The sequence below is a fragment of the Lycium barbarum genome, chromosome 7, assembly GCF_019175385.1.
Source record: "Lycium barbarum isolate Lr01 chromosome 7, ASM1917538v2, whole genome shotgun sequence".
Classification (NCBI taxonomy): domain Eukaryota; kingdom Viridiplantae; phylum Streptophyta; class Magnoliopsida; order Solanales; family Solanaceae; genus Lycium; species Lycium barbarum.
Genome location: NC_083343.1, coordinates 129,035,743 through 129,058,313, shown reverse-complemented (window position 1 = coordinate 129,058,313; position 22,571 = coordinate 129,035,743). Strand labels below are relative to the sequence as shown.

General features: G+C 32.6%; 2 protein-coding genes and 1 non-coding gene across 3 annotated transcripts; all 3 read left to right on the top strand.

The window, feature by feature from the left end:
• The first annotated feature begins 7 nt into the window (after positions 1–7).
• Positions 8–92, top strand: TRNAM-CAU (transfer RNA methionine (anticodon CAU)). Its single transcript is given in 2 exon segments — positions 8–45; positions 57–92. It is a non-coding gene; the product is annotated as a tRNA-Met (tRNA).
• A 308-nt stretch (positions 93–400) lies between these two features.
• On the top strand, positions 401–4,889 carry LOC132604371 (uncharacterized). Its single transcript, XM_060317852.1, has 5 exons — positions 401–591; positions 1,543–1,666; positions 2,719–2,959; positions 4,108–4,233; positions 4,439–4,889. The coding sequence occupies exons 1-5, from the start codon at positions 515–517 to the stop codon at positions 4,561–4,563; spliced, it is 693 nt and encodes a 230-aa protein (XP_060173835.1). The 5' UTR covers positions 401–514; the 3' UTR covers positions 4,564–4,889.
• A 7,307-nt stretch (positions 4,890–12,196) lies between these two features.
• Positions 12,197–16,938, top strand: LOC132601948 (uncharacterized). Its single transcript, XM_060314993.1, has 12 exons — positions 12,197–12,484; positions 12,746–12,934; positions 13,048–13,239; positions 13,335–13,439; positions 13,527–13,652; positions 14,001–14,132; positions 14,212–14,738; positions 14,834–14,981; positions 15,167–15,388; positions 15,612–15,841; positions 15,926–16,011; positions 16,799–16,938. The coding sequence occupies exons 1-12, from the start codon at positions 12,197–12,199 to the stop codon at positions 16,936–16,938; spliced, it is 2,385 nt and encodes a 794-aa protein (XP_060170976.1).
• The last annotated feature ends 5,633 nt before the right edge of the window (positions 16,939–22,571 follow it).

Sequence of the window (22,571 nt, the reverse complement as noted above, 5' to 3'; positions counted from 1 at the left end):
CATCAAAGGGGTGGTGGCGCAGTTGGCTAGCGCGTAGGTCTCATAGCTTCTGAGTAATCCTGAGGTCGAGAGTTCGAGCCTCTCTCACCCCAACACCATTTTTCTTCCTTTTTTTTTTTTTTTCTAAGAATTAGATTGGGTGTTGCCCGTTTGGATTGGCTTACAGCTTAAAGTTGTTTGCAGCTTATAAGTTGAAAAAAATAAGTTGGGGTAGTCCAACTTATTTTTTTTGGCTTATAAGCTGTTTTCAGCTTATAAGCTGCTTTAGATAAACTAAGTCAAATAGGTCCAATTATTTTTTTGAGCTTATTTTAAGCATAAAATGACTTTAAGCTGGCCAGCCAAACACTCAAAAAAGCTGAAAACAGCTTATAAGCCAACTTATAAGCCAATCCAAACGGGCTCTAATTCTCGTTTTTGGTCGAAATTTTCAAATATTTAGCGCCAAAACTCGAAAACAAACAGACCCCAAATCGTACTTACCAACAAAAAATACTAGTCCTATGTGGAGAAGATGAAAAAGCAACCTGAAATAACGCAATTTGGACAGCGTTCAATTGCTTCAACTTTCCTCTTTCGTTCTCCAAATCAGTAAGAAGCTTAAAGAATTTCATACTTTTCTTGTTAAAGCCCTCAAATTTTAACTTATGGTCTCATTTGTGAACTGGGGTTTGGTTGAATAAACTTCACTTTTCTTGTTAAAGTTCTCTCTTTATATATATATAAAAAATAAAAAAAAACTTAGGGGGTGTCGTTTTTGATCTGGGGTTTGGTATTTAGGTGGCTTAAATTTGTAGTTTATGAGTAAACTTCATTTTCTTGTTGAAGTTCTCACTCGTTAGCTTAATTGGTCTCATTTTGGACCTGGGGTTTCATTTTTAGGTGAAAAAATGTCATTTTTGTTGTTGAAGTTCTCACTTGTTAACTTAATTGGTCTCATTTTGGACCTGGGGTTTTGTTTTTAGGTGAAAAAAGGTCATTTTTGTTGTTAAAGTTCTCACTTTTTAACTTACTTGGTCTCATTTGTGATGTGGGGTTTCATTATTAGGTGGCTTAAATTTAACATCTATGAACAAAATTCACTTTTCTTGTTGAAGTTCTCACTTTTTAGCTTAATTGGTCTCATTTGTGATCTGGGGTTACTTTTTTAGGTGACTTATATTTAACATCTATGAATGAGCTTCATTTTCTTGTTGAAGTTCTCACTTGTTAGCTTAATTGGTCTCATTTTGGACCTGGGGTTTTGTTTTTAGGTGAAAAAAAATGTAATTTTTGCTGTTAAAGTTCTCATTTTTTAGCTTACTGGGGTTTCACTAAAGGTGGCTTAAATTTATCTTCCATGAATAAGCTTCACTTTTCTTGTTAAAGTTCTCACTTTTTAACTTAATTGAGTCTCATTGGGGTTCTGGGGTGTCACTTTTGGTGATTAATTTTGAGGTTTAAAAATAAACATCATTTTCTTGTTAATGTCTCCATTTATTAGCTTTCTGGGTGTAATTCTGGATCTGTTGTTCATTTTTTTGTGATTTGTTATTATTTAAGGTCTACTGGTTGCGAGAAGAAAGTGGAAAGCAAAGCTCGTAATCAAAAGGGTTCAACCATATCTCTATCTGACTTCCTCAGCAAAAAATTGCACCAAAGTCCTGTTTTGCCTGGAGTAGTTCCAGTAAGAAAGCTTAGTTATTTTTGTTTCTATTTCCAGTAAGAAAACTAGTAGTCGTCGTTTGGCTCATTCGTTTATTGCCCTTTAATTTCTGCTTATATTTGTTGGGTCTTGTACTTCGATTATCTTATTTATCTATGGTAGCTACTGCTCCTTTCTTTCCAGACTGTTTTACCAAGACTTTCTCGCTTTTGTTATTTCTCATTTTCATATTGCTTTGATATACTTGTCCTTATCTGAGCTTTTTGTCTTGTTCTCTCTTGAGCCGAGGGTCTTTCGGAAACAGCCTCCCTACCTTTCAAGGTGGGGTTAAGGTCTGTGTACACTCTACCCTCCCCAAACCCCACATTGTGGGATTACACTGGATATGTTGTTGTTGTTGTTGTTTTCATGGAAATGCTAGAAACTAAAAAAGGGGAATTTAAGGTTTAGAAATACATTTTTTTTGTAACTATTAACCATATTTGAAGAACAGAAATATGTGTTTCCTGTTTGTTGCCGTTACTTCAAGATTTCACATTGTAACTGTAGTTTAGAACTTATAGGCAACATATAAGCAGGTGCATTCACAAATTCTGGCTCGGAAGTGTATATATATGTCTAGAGAAATTTAATGAAAGTTTATAGAGGATTTATGTAGTGGCCCCAATTACACAATCTCTTCGTTCTATGAATCCTTGTTGATTCTGACCTTCGTTCACGGAAGTGCACTCAATGCCTTCAAATGATGACCTTCCGTAACACATGAAGATTTGTAAGAAAATAATTGGAACAGGTGATGAATGCTAGTGGTTTCGACTAATGCCAAACATTAGAGAGGATCTACTTAAACTCTATTTGTTTTAACTTCTGTCATTTATATGGTCTGTGCTCTATATAACTTCTATTAGGAGAGTTCTATTTTTTGCATTAGTATTTGGAACATGCAACTGTTTTCCTGAGCAGCCTGTAGAAATCATTATAGGTATTTTCTAAATCAGTGTGTGCAATTTCTCTACTTGTACAATTACTTACCTTGTTCGATTTAAGTTTCACCGGGATATAAACTTTTGTAGGGAAACAAGAAAACCTCGGTGCCAAGAAGTAGTAAAGACGCAAGTAAGTCGGTTAATAGACAAATCAATGGTGTCAAAGATGGACAAACAGGAATTCCATGTGCTCTTGATGCTATATTTGAACAATACAAGAACTCCATGAAAGTGAACCAAGATGTTTCTGCTCCTAATGATTCTGATGAGGTTTCCGCTTCCATCACAGATGATGTCAGAACATCAAGAAAAAGAGGCCTTATTGAAGGTTAGTCATTCCTTCAGAAAGAGTCATTTCAGCTGCTCATATGTACGTTATGCTCGTTATATCTTCTTGATTGCTGAGCAACTAAGCTTGTTCTGTAACTAACAAACATGAGCCATGAAAACAAGAAAATAATCAGTATCAGATGGCTTCTTGTGTCACTTGAGCTTGTTTCCCAAGCTATAAATCTGCTGATTCTAAATCGCAATGCGATCATCTGATAGTTGGTACGTATTGCTTCTCTATTTAAAAAGCTGATATTACATACTTATAGTATTTAATAAGATTTATTAGGTTAGGATGTCTACATCACACCCCTTGGGGTGTGGCCCTTCCCCAGACCCTGCTAACCGGGGATGCTTTGTGCTCCGGGCTAGCCTTTTCCAATAGCTTGTTGTACTTAGAGAAATGTTGAGCTCTAGAAGGGGTTATTTATTCCTCTTGAGTTATGTTGACAGCTTTGCTTGATATCAAGAGTTTGAGCTTAATCTAGGCTACATGGACCAAAGCCTATGGCTTTTCTTCTTCATTTTCCTGAAAGATGATATTTTGAATTAGATCATTGTCCATTTCTCCCTTAAAGACAGCGTTAAGTCAGTACTTCCCAGAAACAGATGAAATAAACTAGATTCTAAAAGTTTGAGGATCCTTGCCAGGGGCCGAGCTAGAAGGTTATGTAATGGTTTGGCAGAATCGAGTAGCTTTAGTCCAAACCTTGTATTTGTATTAAGAAATCCATTAAATATATACATAAATTAAATTTTAAAGCCTAGCTACTAGCACCTGATATCCTATCCTAGAATTTAGAACTCAGAAAGTTCAAATTTTGCCTTTGCCTCTGTTCTTTGTTGTTGTTACTCATTGATAATGCACAATTCTTTATCTGGTGATAGTGCTTGGTATATTGGCTTTCTTGAGAAATAGCTACCATCTAATTTAGTTCCTGTGCTTGTTCTAACTATTTTCTGGCTAGTCCAAATGCATTTGCTTTGAGGTTTATTATGAAAAATATTAGCAAATATCCCAATATATTCTTGAATTTCATGGAATATATAGGATGTGGTATATAATGCAGGCCATTATCTCACATTCTCAGGAAGTAATTGATGAGTTCTTGTTGTTTAGCCCTGACAGTTTTTATGGTTTACTAGGTAGCAGCGGAAACCAATCAGCTCGAAAGGTTTTGGCAGTTCTTGGAGAAGGTTCAGCAGAAAAGCCTAGAAGAAAAGTGAGAATGCTTGATAACATTGAGAAACCTAGTAACCTCTTCAATCATTGTAAGTCCTCTTAAAAATATTTAATGCTCGGACTCTTCGAAAATGCTGCTGCACCCGTATTGGATCCTCCAGAAATTCACTACTTTTAGAGAATTCGACATGCACCTATCGACATTTTTGATGAGTCCGAGTAACATAGTATGTTAATGCATTTACAAATGCAAGTTGTCATAAAAAGAAAAATATCGTCTTTTTCTGCTTTCAGATGCAAATGGAGGTGGCTGGTGGGATTGCAACATGGAAGGTGTTGATAATGAAGAAGTGGGGTGTAATGAAGCATGGGAAGGAATGGGTTCTTTCACAACTCTAGGGAGAATGGAATGGAACTGAACTGAAAACAGAGAGATGTGAGGAGAGAAAAGACTATTTTTGTGATAATAACTTAAATACAATGGGAGTTTTGATGTAGGAGTTGTTAGCTTTTATGTAATAAGATAAGTTTATCTTAAAGTATTTTAGTACATACTTTTAGGAGTTGTTCATGTGGAATATTTAGTGATCTATAGGTGTTAAAGCTGAGGAGGCATTCTTATATGAATGGGCCACCAAATCTGTTAACCAGCTGGGAAAAAGGGATTGCAAATGGGGCAATTTGCATGGTTGTTCTTATTCGGGGATGCTCTTTAATTTTTGTACCTCAAATTGCTGTTCTTTAATTTTTCTCTTTCGCCCAACACTCAAAGGTTCTTGATTTAAACCCTGGCTCAGTTAAAAAAATAAATAAATCGTAAGGCAGTGTTTCTTAGCAAAATTAGGCCTACTCGAATAAAAGTTAAGCCTTAAAGTAAACTTTTGCTCAAAATAGGCCTATCAGTTAGATCTTATGGTAGAGATTTATCTTAAGGCAAACTTTTTTTCAAAATTAGGATTAAGGCAAACCTTTGTCTTGAGGCCTAATTTTTATTCAAATCGGCTTAATTTTGGACATATATTAAGTTTTAAGGTAGAGGTTTCGCGAAAGTCTTGGCTTGTGAATTTTTTTTTTTATTAAGCCAGGGTTTGAACTCAAAACATCGGAATATTTTCGGCCATTTTTTTAAGTGAAGGACAAAAATTAAAGACTAGCGCCTTTGAAGGACAATCCATGCAAAAAAAAAAAATGGAATTTTTACTTGCGATAGCTACTCGTAAGACTTAATTATGGATAATAACTACCTTTTTTAATATTTAAGTTTAGTAGCTATATTATTCAAAATTTACATTTCATAGCTATCCCACCTTTTTTAATTAAATGTGTTGCCTCATAATCCCTAAGTTTTTGTCGTTTTAGCTTCATGCTCACCAAGTGTATTTTCAGTGTATACAACCGTTTTCACACCTATTTTCAGTGTATACAACCATTTTTTACTCAATATCGATTTTGTATTTCATTGTTTTTCACAGTATTTCGAAAACGCAAATGTGACCAGACTCAACAACAATTTTGTATTTCGTTGGTATTTTTGTTGTATTTCGAAAGCACGAAAATGACCATACTCAACAACGATTTTGTATTTCATTGTATTTCGCTTTATTTCGAAAACGCGAAAATGACCAGAAATACAACAAAAACAGTTACGAATTGTAATTTTGCAACTTGTAGCTATAAATTTTTAGAACCTATTAAAAGGTAGCTATTTATATAAGTTTTACAAAAAAAATATTGTGAATGCTGTTTATTTTTATCGGAATACCTCAATTCAAACATATTAAGCCCAATCCAGCTCTGTTATTCTTAGGTTAGCAATTTGCACGATTGTCGTTCTTTAGGGGTGGTCTTTAGTTTTTCCCCCTCAAATTGCTGATCTTTAATTTTTGTCCTTTTTCTAAAATATCTTGAAGCTCTGGATTTAAACCTTGACTTAATCATAAAAATAAAAAATTCGCTAGACAAGACTTCTCGATAAGTCTGCTTTAGGCGGCAGACATTACCTTAGGGCATAACTTAAAGTCTGCCGAATAAGGCAGACTTTGCCTTATCAAGCAGACTTTTAGTTATGCCTTAAGGAAAAGTCAGCCTTATGCGGCAGACTTTGCCTTAAGGCATAACTAAAAGTCTGCCGAATATGGCAAACTTTGCCTTATAAAGCAGACTTTTAGTTATGCATTAAGGCAACGTCTGCCGCATAAGACAGACTTTAGTTATGCTTAAGACAAACTCTGCCGCATAAGGCAGACTTTTTGCAAAGCCTTGTCTTGCGATTTTTTTTTTTAATTATTTTGAACTGAGCGGGGATTTGAACCCAGAAACTCGAGGTATTTTCGGCCACCTTTTTAAGCGAAGGACAAGAATTAAGGACCAGTGTCTTTGAAGGACAACACGCGCTAAAAATTGAAGGTAATTTAAACACATTATTTATTTTTTCAATCGAAACGAAGTACCTATATAAACTATAAAGGCTACTCCCTCTAGCCCATTTTATTATCATGGTCAGGGGTGTACAAAGGAAACCGACAAATCGCACCAAACTGCTAATCCGAACCAAAGCGAAAAAAAAATCGATTAGTGGTTTGATTTGGCTTGGTTTGGTTTTAAAAAGAAAAACTCGACATCTCTTGGTTTGGCTTGGTTTTAACTAAATAAAAAGTCAAACCAAATTAAACCAACCCGACATTATATGTATAAAATTTCAAAATTATTTTATACATAAAAATATTTATTTATAATGTAATTTATAAATATTTCTTAGACTTTTTCATAGTTCTTTGTCTTTTAACATATTATTATTTCAAACTTGAAATTAGAATTTGAATGATCCAATAGGTTTTATAGCCCATAGATATTAGTAGCTCAAATAAAACCCAATAAAAGTCAAAGTAATACTAATGCTAATAAAAGAAATTCAATTCACTAGAAATGACAATAATGTTGGATATCTATTCTTTAGTTTTATATTGTTTATACAATGAAAATAAATAACTTAATTTTATTTTTTATTTAATATTCAGTCATGTAATTAATATTTATTACTCATACTTATTTTAGCATGACTTAGTACTTTTAAATTATGATCATTTTCTATATGCCTTATAAGTTAGCCGTATTTATTATAGCATGACTTGATACTTTTAGATTATGATCATTTTATTTTATGCAATTTCATTACATTTTTCGTTCAATATTTTAGTACAACATCATCTCTTATCTCACATTTTGTGTTATTTTCTTAAAAATAACTTAATTAGGTAGTCGTATATTATTAGGACTAAAGAAATATTGAAGTACAAGTAATATATTTTGTATGAAGACTTCACAAAAAAAAAAAAACCCGAAAAATCCGAGCAACCCCAAAAAATCGAGAAAACCCAACTTTTGTTGGTTTGGTTTGTTTTAAAGATTTAAAAACCCGATACAATTAGATTGGTTTGGTATTTGAAAAAACTGAACCAACCCGATCCATGTACACCCTAATCATGGTTATTAACAACACTCGATTTAAAAAATTTGTCATTAAATCAAGATAAAATAACTATTTTTCACTTTTATTCTATATAGTAAATATGGAAGAGAATAAAGTTGTGCAAGGAAGAATAACATTAAATGAGATCGAAGAATAAATTCAGATAATTTAGTCAAATTATTTGTTTAGTTAATATTTTTTTATGGAGCATGCAAAATACAAACATGACTATTAAAATGGACCAAATGAGTGTTAATTTATCGAATAGATAAGGTCTTGAATTTTGATGGTCAAAAGAATCAAACTGTGATTTATAGTTGAAATTTCTTATACTTGGTCAATTCCTTGCTTTAAAGGGATAATAATACACCTTTGATTCTAATGCTAGCAAGCCCATCCCTATTTTGAGAAGTTGTGTCCTTCATGTGTATTGCTTGTATATGATGGAGCCAGTAATTTTAATAAGAAGGATTATAAAAAAAAGGAATTTGAATACCTACATCTCTTATATTACTAGATGGCTTATACCCGTGCTGCGCACGGGCCCAACACTTCGTATTATAATGTATCTATGTATATGTAGTTGTGTTTAGAGAGTGATAATATATATATATCCTATGTTCAAAATACGATTAATATAACATTGTAGTTTGTGCTCCGTATCTAAAACTTTATTTTATTCGTGTTTGCTACGAAAATTTATTAATACTTTTTAAAACAGAAGACTTGTTTAAAAGAAAACTATTTTCCTCTGTTTGAGATAAAATAATAGCAATATTTAAGCATCAGTTGATACTTTCAATTTTAATTCGATTAATTTAAAAGTGTAAAATACTTATTATTTTTTATCAAATTTTGATTTGGATAATTCTAATTCAAATTATTAAATTAATTTTACATGTTTGAAACGAAACAAAGTAGAAATTAGCTTTCTATTTAAAAGAAGAAATGCTATTTTTTAATTTTTGGTAAATATTCTCGGTTTAACTCATTTTACTTGTCATGTTGTCTTTTGCATGGTTTTTTAAGGAAACATGAATTAGAATTAGAATTTGACTAATTTACCTTATTCATTATTTGATCTCCATTTGATATTAATCTCTTTTCACATTTATTAGAGTAAGGAAAAAATGAAAAAGTAATTAAATTCTATCTTATTTTAATATATAAGTATTTTAAGTATGTTGCTGTACAATAATTTCATTTGCTCCCACTAATGGGTTGATACACATGTGGCAATGAGTCCATCATTATTGATTTAATTGTTTGATTTTCTAAGTACTTTTTTTTTAACATTGTTTGTTTTTTTAATATGCGATTCATTTTTTTTAATTAATATTGCTTGATTTTGTTAATATGGGGTCCACTTTTTTTTCCCGTGAGTTTTTTTTTTTTTTGGAGGATTTATAGTGTTTCCACACTTCCCCTCCAGTGTGACTCGAACCCAGGACCTACCGGTCGTGGGTGGAGGTGCTTATGTGGTGGGTTCCACTTTTTTTTTTTTTAATACTGTTGGTGTTTAATATGAGGCCATGAAAAACTTCTATTTTTTAATTTTTAGTAAATATTTTTTGTTTAACTCATTTTACTTGTCATGTTGTTTTTTACATGGTTTTTTAAGGAAACGTCAATTAGAATTAGAATTTCACTAATTTAGCTTATTAATTATTTTATCTCCATTTAATATTATTTTTTCTTTTATGACATTAATCTCTTTTCACATTTATTAGAGTAAGGAAAAAATGAAAAAGTATTTAAATTCTATCTTATTTTAATATATAAGTATTTTAAGTATGTTGCTGTACAATAATTTCATTTGCTCCCACTAATGGGTTGATACGCATGTGGTAATGAGTCCATCATTATTGATTTAATTGTTTGATTTTCTAAGCATTTATTTTTTAAAATTGTTTGTTTTATTAATATGAGATTCACTTTTTTTTTTAATATTGCTTGATTCTGTTAATATGGCGTCCACTTTTTTTTTCCCGTGAGTTTGGATGTGGTGGTCCCACTTTTTTATTTTAATACTGGTTGGTGTTTAATATGGGGCCCACAAATTTTTTTAACATTGTTTGTTTTTTTAATATGGGATTCACTTTTTTTTAATATTGATTGATTTTGTTAATATGGGGTTCACGTTTTTTTTCCCTTGAGTTTGGATGTAGTGGGTTTCACTTTTTTTTTTTGTATTTAATATGGGTCCACATTTGTTTTTAAATATTAAATGTTGTTTAATATATATGGGGCTCACAATTTTATTTGCTTGATTCTGTTAATATGGGGTCCACTTTTTTTTCGAGTGAGTTTGGATGTGGTGGGTTCCACTTTTGTTTTTTTTTTTTTAATACTGGTTGGTGTTTAATAAGGGCCCACAATTTTTTTTAACATTATTTGTTTTTTTAATATGAGATTCACTTTTTTTTTAATATTGTTTGATTTTGTTAATATGTGGTCCACTTTTTTTTCCCGTGAGTTTGGATGTGGTGCGTTCCGCTTTTTTTTTTAATACTGGTTGGTGTTTAATATGGGGCCCATAATTTTTTTTTTAAATATTAGTTGTTGTTTAATATATATGGGGTCCACAATTTTATTTTTTACAATTTTGTTTTTGGATGGTGGTGGGTTCCACTTTTTTTTTTTTTTTTTTTTTTAATACTGGTTGGTATTTAATATGGGCGCACAATTTTTTTTTAACATTGTTTGTTTTTTTAATATGGGATTCAATTTTTTTTTTTATAATTGCTTGATTTTGTTAATATGGGGTCCACTTTTTTTTCCGTGAGTTTGGATGTGGTGGGTTCCACTTTTTTTTTTAATACTGGTTGATGTTTAATATGGGGCCCATAATTTTTTTTAGGAAAATTTACTGGACATAACTACCTCTAAGACTTATTTATTAATAATAACTACCTTTTATTTTATTTATTTTTAATAGCTTAAATTAATTTCAAATTTACCAGTTGTAACTGCTCTACAAGCGTCTCTGTATTTCCCTAAACTTACGGCTCATGTTCCCCAATAACTCCCAATCTCTTCTCTTTTCAAATTAATTTCTCTCCCATCTTCAACCGTATTATACGCCCATTATCTATCATCATTATTATCACGATTCCATCTTCCTTAATCGTTACCCACACAGTGTAGGTAACGAATTTTGATAATTTATTAGAATTTTTTTACTTTCTTTGTTGTATTTCTCTATATTTATTCTTATATTTGATCGTTTTCTTTGTTTCTTTTTCATTCCTTTTTTTTTTCTTCTGTTTTCAGCCATTGTTAGAGTGTTTAAGACAAGATCTAATTCTCCATTTTAATGGCGGAAAGAGATACTCCAAGTAGGAATACTCGAGGTAGTCCTCATGCTTATGATGGTCCTAGTTTCTCTTTGGGATTTTCACAACAACAACTTCCAATTGTAGGAGAATCTGCTAAAATTGCTGCTGAGAGAAGAAGTAAGAAGATTCATGACCCATCAAGGATGCGTCAACTTCCTCCAACTGAAGTTCCAAAACGGAGCAAGCCAAAAGATGATGTACCAGTAAAAAAAGGTTCTAAAGTTGCTCAACAAAATAAGAGAAAAGTAACCAAGCCTTCTTCAGACGTTAAGGGTAAAAATGTTATTAAAGATGTAGATCTGGAAGAGGATGAACAGGTATTGATGAAATTTTTCGATTTTGTTGTTTTGTATTTCACTATATTTCTGTATATTTCGACATAATTGGATATGCAATTCAGTATATTTCTATGTATTTAATAAAATCTATATGTGCATCAACTGTAGTTTATATCATATACAACATAACTGTGGAAGTTGTTTTTCGTGGTTAACTGTATTTCATTATATTTCTATGTTTTTTCACAAGTACATATGTTTACTATTCTGTACTTATTGATTTTAAAAGCTGTGTTAGTTGTGTTATGCAATTTTTTTTTTTGTGTGTGTATATTTTTCTTGGATATGCAATTCAGTATATTTCTTGTGTGTGTCTATGTTTTATACAATTGTTTCAGCCTTAACTTAGTGTTGCATTTTTATTTTAGGAAACTAAATTCTATGTTAGGAGTCATCCTGAAGAGGCTCCATCGATGCAACGGTACACTAATATCGAGGTGTTCAAAGATATCAAGAGTAAGCTAACTGTTCCACAGTTAGAGATCTTTTCCAAGACAATATTTGGGAAATTCCTTGGAATGCAGCACCTGGAGGTTCAAGCACAGATTTTTAGGTGCTTCATGGTAAGAGAGCTCAAGGAGAGCACTTCTGATTGCTTTACAATTGATATAAATGGTACCGTATTGAGATTTACCATGAGAGAATTTTCCCTTATGAGCGGGCTAAATTGTGTAGCCGATGAAGGTGAATTTACATACGATGAGGAAGAATCGAATAGGATTATGGATGTATATTTTGGTGGAACTAGGAGTAAAGTAAAAAGATTGGAGTTCATTGATTGCTTTAAGAATAAGTGTTGGGGAGATAATGATGAGGATGCTGTTAAGTTTGCAATTTTGTTTTTATAAATACATACATCTTTTGCGGTGAGCCTAGCAAAACGAGTATACCAAGGGTTCATTTTGAAATGGTTAAGGATGGAAGGTATGTAGATTATTCATGGGGAAAAGAAGCTTTTAACGAGTTGATTAGAAAAATCAGCAAGAAGTATTCTGCCACAACACAGTATTATAGGATTCATGGGATGCCATTGGCTATGCAAGTTTGGCTTTATGAGTGTTGTTCAAGAGTTCCATCGTATCTCGCTATTAAATCCGGAAATTTCATTCCAAGAATGTTGAATTGGAGGTCCATCGACAGTCAGCCAAAATATAATATTTTGATGGAAGGCATTTTTAGAGACGGTAAACAGTCAGTAATAGTCGAACACTCTAACTTATTTTTATGTTTTTTCATAGCATTTTATTTTGCAATTATGCCTTACTGATTTTAGTTTGTACTCCACTGTTCTACTGTCATATTATTGCTTTTCTGCTGTTTTTTTTTCCTGATTTTTTGTATTTCACTATATTTCGGTGTATTTCCTGATTTTTTGTATTTCACTATTTTTTTGTATTTCATTATATTTCACTATATTTCGGTGTATTTCATAGCATTTTATTTCTTTCTTCTTCAGAGCTGTACATTTGCAAATACAATCCCCACTAGCAGTGAGTTGGAGAGCCTCCAATTGCCCGATGTTGTTGTCTGTCGAGATACAGTAGACAAAAATGTCTTAGTTGATGCCAGTGAAGGTACCCAAGTCACAGATATGCCAGTGGATGACTTTGATGATTTCAGTACTACTCCCCCCACCTTTCTAAGGGCAAACAACAACAACGGACGAATCAGACAGATTCTCCACCTTCAAAGAGACGCAGACAACTTCCTACAATAGCTTCCACATCTAAGAAACAACAAATCCACACCGAACCATAGACAACCGTGAAGAAGAGTCACAAGGATCAAAAGGTTGCTCAAAAGCCTATTTTACAGAAGTCTGCTTCACCAAAGTTGAATGAACAAATGAATAGACCCCAAAACATCACAGTCCTACGTGATGTCCCTACTATATCCATGAAAGAGGAAATGCAATTGCTAAGGAAAGATTTTCAAGTTTTCAAGGAATCAGTAAGTGATTTTAGTTACGAAACAAAAAAAAAAATTGGTGTATTTACTTTACTGTTTCTAAACAAATTGAAATACTATTTTTGTTTAAATATTAGGTCGTTGGTGAGTTCACAAGTGAGTTGTCAAAGCTTCGAACTTTCATGGATGACAACTTCAAGAAGCTATTTGAAGCAATCAAGGTGAACAATTCTGCGGACAAGGTAAATGTGTGAAATAGCAATTGAACTAACATTTTTAGACTCTTATTGCAAAATACAATTTATATTAATTCATTTTTTTATGTGAAGGCTACCGATAGTGAGGCGCCGGAGCATCAAACTGATGCTGGGCTACAGTTAACGCCTGAAGAAAACTTACGTCATGTTTCTACCATTCAAACATCTCCTCCCAAACATGATGATGAGTCAATTAAGGTAAAATGAGTTTGTGACGTGAAATCCATCTTTTAAAGTTATGTTGTTGTGCATTGTATGCACAAAAAAGTATATGGTTGCCATGTTCCAGTCTTAAATTTTAAAGTTATGTTTTCCTCGGTATTTTCTATTTTACAAACTTTCGTATTTTATAGCGTTTCGTTTGTATTTCACTGATACAATTGTCTATTTTACAAACTTTTTTTTTTTTTTTTGTATTTCTATGTATTTCCACCCCCACAGAATCAATCTAATCCTGGCCCTATTTCTGTGTATTTAGTAATTCTCCAACCTTATATTTTTATGTTATGATTTTGTTTTAAATTTTGTTTTTTTCTTATTCAAAAGGGTGTTGGACCAAAGTTACATGAGGAAGTTCCGGAAATTGTAGTGACCGCCGAAAATTTAAGAGCAGATACACGTAAAGCTTCATCTGAAGAGATTAATCGGGCGGACGAAGGATCTTTCAACTCAACAGAGGTAAATTTTACATTCAATCTTATAGATCTTTTCAATATACTGCTATATTTAATATTTATTAAATCTCTTTGTGTTTTAGGGAATGGTCGCAGAGATGCTCATTGAGTTGCCTCTAGAAACTCGTGTACCAGAAGCAGGTGCGGGAATACAATCCGGGGACATCACTGATCATTCAATTTTAGAGACTCCACACAGGTTCGATGAGAACATTTCTAAGTCACAATGGTTGATCCCTGACGAAATGTTACCAAGCCAAATAGGTTCGTCAGGATTATCTGTGTTTCATCAAACGGGTCACAAAGGATTTGTTATGCCAGTAATGTCTGCTGATAAAGGAATACAACAGCCAGTGATTAATGCGGAAGTTGTAATTGCTCAACCAGATGTTATTCCAACTAGGATAGTCAAACCTAGTAAATACTTCAGTTCACCTTACATGACCAATTACGGCTCTGCAGAAGCTTCTGTTAAAGACCCCACACCTTCCATATTTGAAAAGAAGCATCCATTTGATGAAGATCCAATTAATGGCCCGCAAAATACTTCGCTTATTCAACAATACTGGAATTGGCTTGAACAGGATCTACTTCTAAGGCATGATAAAAAGTAAGTTTGAACGTATTTACCTTTTTAGTTTATATATTCATTCTTTCAGCAAAGTAAACTGTTCAAAATGAAAATAACTGATTGTTGTTATTTAGAAAGGGTAAGGAAAGCCGTTACAAAAAGAATAAGCAAGCTTTGGATCCAGATGACATCAATTTTGGCTTCAATTTTGGTGTGTTACATGTTGATGACAAAAACTGGTTCTATCTCTTATCGATGAATGGCCAGTCTTGGAATGATGAGGTGCTATATTTCCCATTTCCTCTTTTCCCATATTTCTCTATATTTCTCTATATTTCCCATATTTCTCGATATTCATTCTGTGTATTTCTCTATATTTCCTGCATCTTGACTGCATATTTTTCTGCAAAAGCTTATTTCATTTTTTTTACCAGTATCCATTAGACTAATTTCATTTTTTTTTACAGCATATTGATGTCATTTTTTACTACTTGCGGAAGAAAGGCAAGTACGACATGGATGACAGATTCAAATTCACAACTGTTGACTGTATGTTCTTCTCCAAAATTGATGAAATTCATCGTGCATATGCTAATCCGAAGGGGACCAGTAGTGTTGCCAGTTCGGAGAACGAAATATGCGAGTACATTAACGGGCATAGGATGCTGGCTAATGTGCCATGGCATACAGTTGATTGTGTGTTCTTATCCCTGTCAACATCAAAGAGGAAAATCGCTGGATCTTGATTATAGTGCCATTCAGTGACAGGTATTCCTACTTTTTTTAAAAAAAAATTCATTAAATCTGCATATCTCCCTGTATGTTCCTCGTATTTCTATCCTACAAGGTCCGTATGAAATTTAATTTACCAACCTGTTAACCGAGCTGATGTAATATTCTTTTACGTGCAAGCGTCTGTACATCTACAACTCATACCGAGCTGCTGGTCATGATGCTGTTGTTACAAGAGAAATACACAAGATAGCTACCCTATTGCCACATCATCTACATTTGTCTGGATTTTATGAGAAAAAAAAAGGCATTGATTGGATTAACCACCCATCATACAAGGGCAAACAACAGACTGATGACTTTCATGTCATGTATGTGAACGACTTGCCACAACAAGCCTCTGGCAGCATGTATGTCTTTCAACATCAGATTTTTTTTTATTTTTGTTTTCAAAATTCTCAACCAATAATCATTTTTATTTTTTATTTTTTCAGGGATTGTGGTGTGTATGTTGCCGCATTTGCTGAATACTTTTGTTCTGGACGAGGCGTTCCATCTGAAATTGATGCAGAAACACTACGTAATAGATACGGGGCATTACTATGGGAATACAGATGACAAAAGGCTGATTTGAATGCCTTCAGTGACAATGAACTGCCGCCAAGACCAGTTAGGCCTGTCATAGATTACAACGCGGTCGACACAGTAGTTGTTAATTAGTCCACTAGGTTTTAATGTTGAATCGATTTTCACAGTACTGTTTTGCTGACCATTTTTCTACATTTTGTTGTGTTGTTTTGTAAAGAATTGACAAATGGCAGTGTTTTTTCATCAATGACTTAACTAATTTCTTTTCACTACTATTTTTTGTTTAAGTCTCCCATATTTTTATTTATCGTTTAATGAAAACAGCCTCTGGTGTATTTTCAATATATTCCAATGTTATATACCCACTCTTCAATTCGACAAATTATTCCAAGTGAACTGGAATACTCTTACATTTTGAACACTGGAATACAGAGAAATACACAGAAATATAGTGAAATGTAAAAAAAAATATAGTGCAAAAATGCAAAACGAAATACACCGAAATACAGTGAAATACAAAAAACTGTATTCCAGCACCTGCTTCTGGTTATTCCATTCGTAATGCAACTTAATATTTCTTAAACATTTCACTTATTTTTCATTTTAATGTCCGTTAACACTGAATTGTATGCATTATTATTATGAAAATGAAGGACAACAATTACAGAATACAACAATGAACAAGCCTCTGGCAGCATGTATGTCTTTCAACATCAGAGTTCCATTTTTTTTTTTCAAAATTCTCAACCAATAATCATTTTTATTTTTTATTTTTTCAGGGATTGTGGTGTGTATGTTGCCGCATTTTGCTGAATGCTTTTGTTCTGGACGAGGCGTTCCATCTGAAATTGATGCAGAAACACTACGTAATAGATACGGGGCATTACTATGGGAATACGGATGGCAAAGGCCGATTTGAATGCCTTCAGTGACAATGACCTGCCGCCAAGACCAGTTAGGCCTGCCATAGATTACAACGCGGTCGACACAGTAGTTGTTAATTAGTCCACTAGGTTGTAATGTTGAATTGTTTTTCACAGTACTGTTTTGCTGACCATTTTTCTACATTTTGTTGTGTTGTTTTGTAAAGAATTGACAAATGACAATGTTTTTTCATCAATGACTAATGAAAACAGCCTCTGGTGCATTTTCAATATATTCTAATGTTATATACCCACTCTTCAATTCGACAAATTATTCCAGGTGAACTGGAATACTCTTACATTTTGAACACTGAAATACAGAGAAATACACAGAAATATAGTGAAATGTAAAAAAATATAGTGAAAATGAAAAAGGAAATACACCGAAATATAGTGAAATACAAAAAATCAGGGTTGTATTCCAGCACCTGCTTCTGGTTATTCCAGTCCTAATGCAACTTAATATTTCTTAAACATTTCACTTATTTTTCATTTTAATGTCCGTTAACACCGAATTGTATGCAATATTATTTATGAAAATGAAGGACAAAAATTACAGAATACAACGATGAACCAAAAATTTCTTTATTTAATATTTTTGGGGATAAGGTATTTAAAAAAAATAAAAAACAATTGCAATCTAAACATCTACTTCTTACGTGGCTCATTGGAACAAGAACGTCTATTGTGACCAAGACGTCCACAAGTACTACAAGCATTCCTACGTTTACCAATCATCGTCTCCATTAATGGTTTATCTCGCTTTTTCTTTGGCCTTCCCGGGGGTCTCTTGTATCTTGGTGGAAAAACAACTTCATCGTTTATGTGTTTGGGAATATTCCACTGTCTTAATCACTGTCTTTGGTTTGAATAGGTCTGAACAATATTCATCAGGCATAAGATATTTACTCTTCAATACAACCCATGCATGTGGACATGGTATCTCGTCCATTTGGAACATCCGACAACTGCATGTTTTCTTTTTAAGATCAATTATGAATCGCCTTGCCTCATCATTTACGGTATACACATATTCAGTTGATGGTTCAACCTAATCAAGACGAAATGTGTCAGACCAGAATACATTGAATATTAACAACGATAAGTAATATGAAATACATGGAAATATACAATCTAAACAGAATTACTTAATATGAAATACATGGAAATATACAATCCAAACAGAATTACTTAAGTACCTTCTAAAATATGCTGAAATATATTGAAATATATGTAGGTAGACTTCAACAAAATAAACAGTAACATACCGTCATACGTACAGATTTACATTCGTTTATTGATAATAATTGCTGGAATGCTTTCCCAAGTGTTGTGAATGTGTATGTACCGTTCCTCCTATTAGTGCAATTCCATCTCCCAAACATCTTCCTCACTTCTTCAAGAAAATTGAAAACAGGCAACTCTCTTGCTGCTACCAATTTTCCATTAATACATTCGGCTATATTTGACGTCATTGTCCATCCTCTGTTAACGGGTGAATACAGTCGAGCCCACTTTTCCCTTCCAGCATCCTTCAAGTACTCTTTTACCCGAAAATCAACCTTCTCAATCTTCTCCATCAACTTATCAAACTCAGCCTGTGTGTATGCTTTTGCAAGTGCATAGAATACAGGACTCAATACTTCACCATTCGACTTGTATTTCGTGGTCACATTTTTCCATAAATGCCATATGCACGCCAAATGTGGCACAGTTGGATACACTTTACTCACCGCCTTAATGATGCTCTCATGTCTGTCTGATACAACACACATGTTATCCCTATTCCCATAAGCTTGTTTGAACTGCTCAAAGAACCAGGTCCAAGACTTATCGTTCTCTGAATCTATCACACCATATGCCAATGGTAGAATATTACCTGCACATACATGTTTTTGTGTATTATTACAGTGAAATATAACATAAAGCATATTGGAAATACATTAGAAATATAATGAAATACAACGAAATATACCAAAAACAGAAAAAAATGTATTTAAACATTTTGGCATCTACCTGCACCATCCAACGTGCTGGCTGATACAAAAGTACTGTTATATGTAGTTTTAAGGTGGGAACCATCTACTACAACTATTGGTCTACAACACTCGAAGCCTTTTATGAACGCTTTAAGTGCTATAAACAAATACAAGAACTCGTTTTGTTGTGATTTGTGCATTCTCACATGTGATCCAGGGTATGTTTTATCCAATATGTAGACATATCCCGGTAACTTCTTGTATGATTCTGTTGGTTCCCCTCTTAATTCATTCATTGCCTTTTCTCTAGCCCTCCAGGCTGTCATATAAGAAACATCAACGCCATACTCATTTTTTACGTCGTCTACTATATCACCAGGTGTATATTTCCTCTTGTGATTTGCTATTTTTGGCTTAACAACTGACGCACCAATCAACCAACTTGTTGCTTGCCTTTGGGAATACACTTTGTCCTTCAATGGACACGTATGTTCGTCATGAAAAGATCTCACTCTGAACATTTCAGAGTTCGCAATACTTGAAGCTCTGAATTTCCAACAACAATCAGTTGAACAGCATACCAGAGTGTAACTACATAAACCAATACAAGAAAAGGTCAGATTGAAGTTTCAAACACATACAACATCATAAATACATTGTCTATATATAATGAAATGGTTAGATAATGGAATTAAATAATTCATACAGTTCGTATTTCACTATATTTAATTAAATCCAACTGAAATGTAATGGCAATACAACAGTTTACGTCACTGTATTTCAATGCATTTCTTAGTATATTTCAATATATTTCATATATATTTCATAGTATATTTCAATGTATTTCATATTTTTAGGTGACTAACATACCTTACGGCATTCGACCTCTCTGTCCTGAAATTGAATCTTTTGCGAATTGCATAATTCGCCATAACATTCTTCAGAGTGTCCTTATCTTTGTAGATTTGATCAACAAAAACATCCTTATGTTCCTTGTTTGAAATTATCAAGTCATCGTTGTTTTGAAATAAAACAACAGCCTTAGCACAATCCGACGCATCCAAATCATTTGAATCAACTACGTCCATAGCATACATATAATCATTAAATTCAAGTTGAAATGTATCGTCTCCAACTGCAGATTCGCCGGACACAAAATTCTCAAGATCATTATCAGTTATGCTAACGCACAACGGATATGCTTCAAATCCCCTGTTTTCTCTCTTAAGCTCAACATACACCCTTACTCCCATATTGTTGCGTATTTCAATTGGCATGTTGTCTCCTTCAACAACATATTTTATTGATATCGTTTTCCTGCTAATATCAACACCTAACTGAATTGCTATAGTTTCAACCAAATCACCGTATGAACAATAATCTTTGAAGACAACTGCGTCTAGTTTGTAATCAACAAAGAAATTCTGTTCATTCCAAAAACCGGAGTGTCTGATCACTGTTGTTATGCTTGACATGTTTCGTTTTGATAATTCAACAAAACTAGAAGAACATTGACTGCATTGGAAAAAAAAAATTCATCGTTCCAATCACAGAAAATTGAATTAAAAAAAATCACACAAATCATTGAAAATTTGAAACATACCTTTTGTAGAATCTGAAATACAAATCTGATCTTCACTAAAATTCCATATATACACTCGTTGGTATCTTATTGAGTGTATTTCGACTTGATTTTGAAGAATTCGAATGTAGAAAACAGAGCTCAAAGAGATACTTCTGTAGTTGGATCTTTTTAGATCTTCAGTATTTTTTTGAATTCAAAAAGTTTTGATTGTGATAAAAGTGGAGAGAGATACGTAATCTGTTATGGAAGAACATTCATTACGCGTGATTAATGGGTAGATTTAAACTGAATCCCTGAACTTTTAAATTTTTTTTTTTTCCATAAATACTGCCTATTTTTACTCAGTAGTGTCGGACGTTTCGTGTATTTCAGTATATTTCAAAAAAATGAAATACACGCGTTTCAACTAAAAAACCAGCTACGCTTAGTAAATAACAATTTTATAGCTATTTCTTGTTACAAGCTACTAAAAGGTAGCTATTTATGTAAGTTATAAATATTAGTTATTGTTTAATATATATGTGGGCCACAATTTTTTTTTTTACAATTTTTTTATAGGTCTGTTTAATATGGGGCCCAAAAGTTTTTTTTAACATTGTTTGTTTTTTTAATATGAGATTCACTTTTTTTTTTAATATTGCTTGATTTTGTTAATATGGGGTTCACTTTTTTTCCCGTGAGTTTGAATGTGGTGGGTTCCACTTTTTTTTTTTTTAATACTGGTTGGTGTTTAATATGGGGCCCGTAATTTTTTTTAATATTAGTTGTTGTTTATTATATATGGAGCCCACAATTTTTTTTGCCTGATTCTGTTAATATGGGGTCCACTTTTTTTTTCTCGTGAGTTTGGATGTGGTGGGTTCCACTTTTTTTTTTTTTTTTAATACTGGTTGGTGTTTAATATGGGCCCCACAATTTTTTTTTAACATTATTTGTTTTTTTAATATGGGATTCATTTTTTTTTTTAATATTGCTTGATTTTGTTAATATGGGTTCCATTTTTTTTTAATACTGGTTGGTGTTTAATATGGGACCCACAATTTTTTTTTTAAATATTAGTTGTTATTTAATATATATGGGGTCCACAATTTTTTTTTTTTACAATTTTGTTTTTGGATGTGGTGAGTTTCAATTTTTTTTTTTTTTTTTTTTTTAATACTGGTTGATGTTTAATATGGGCCCACAATGTTTTTTAACATTGTTTTTTTTTAATATGGGATTCACTTTTTTTTAATATTGCTTGATTTTCTTAATATAGGGTCCACTTTTTTTTTCCCGTGAGTTTGTATGTGGTGGGTTCCATTTTTTTTTTATAATACTGGTTGGTGTTTAATATGGGGCCCATAATTTTTTTTAAATATTAGTTGTTGTTTAATATATATGGGATCCACAATTTTTTTTTTTTACAATTTTCTTTTTTAAATATTAGTTGTTGTTTAATATATATGAGGTCCACAATTTTATAATTTTTTTAGAGCCTGTTTAATATGGGGCCCAAAAGTTTTTTTTTTTATGGGGCCCATCAACGGACGACGAAGATAGCCCCAACTCGTGCTTCTGATAAGTAGTAAAGTGATTTAATAAAATAGTATTTTTTATATTATTTATGCAGTATCATTTTCAATAAAGGAGTTCAATTTCTTACCCCAAATTCATTGCTTATTACTACTTAGTAAATCACAGGATTTATGATCTATTTAATTGGTATTTCTAAGGATAGTTTAATGACAAAATAACACAATTTCAGTCATGTAATGACTTTATTTTTAAAGAGGAGAGATGGAACTCCGGGACTTCTCAGCCTCACTCATCCTAACTATCTAATGACTTTAGTTAAACAAATGAAAAAACAAATAATAATAAGAAGATTATATATTACTTCTGGAACACTGTTTGCCCTTGAAATATCTATCAAATTAAAAATGAAAAAAAGAAATCCGCGTTTAAGTCTCAATTATTTGACTCTCTGAATAATTGCTGTTGTTGGTCAAATGAAATAGGAAAGATAGAGCGATGTTTCCAATATGAACGACTTTTGTGAACTTTATCCAATTTTTATATTACC

Bases quoted from the DNA above. Each gene is read 5' to 3' on its own strand.
- LOC132604371 (XM_060317852.1), top strand. From the start codon at position 515: ATGAAAAAGCAACCTGAAATAACGCAATTTGGACAGCGTTCAATTGCT. The intron at 592-1,542 runs GTAAGAAGCTTA...TTATTATTTAAG, and splicing joins CTCTTTCGTTCTCCAAATCA to GTCTACTGGTTGCGAGAAGA. The intron at 1,667-2,718 runs GTAAGAAAGCTT...AAACTTTTGTAG, and splicing joins TTTTGCCTGGAGTAGTTCCA to GGAAACAAGAAAACCTCGGT.
- LOC132601948 (XM_060314993.1), top strand. From the start codon at position 12,197: ATGGTTAAGGATGGAAGGTATGTAGATTATTCATGGGGAAAAGAAGCT. The intron at 12,485-12,745 runs GTAATAGTCGAA...TTTCTTCTTCAG, and splicing joins TTAGAGACGGTAAACAGTCA to AGCTGTACATTTGCAAATAC. The intron at 16,012-16,798 runs GTAATAGATACG...TTATTTTTTCAG, and splicing joins AATTGATGCAGAAACACTAC to GGATTGTGGTGTGTATGTTG.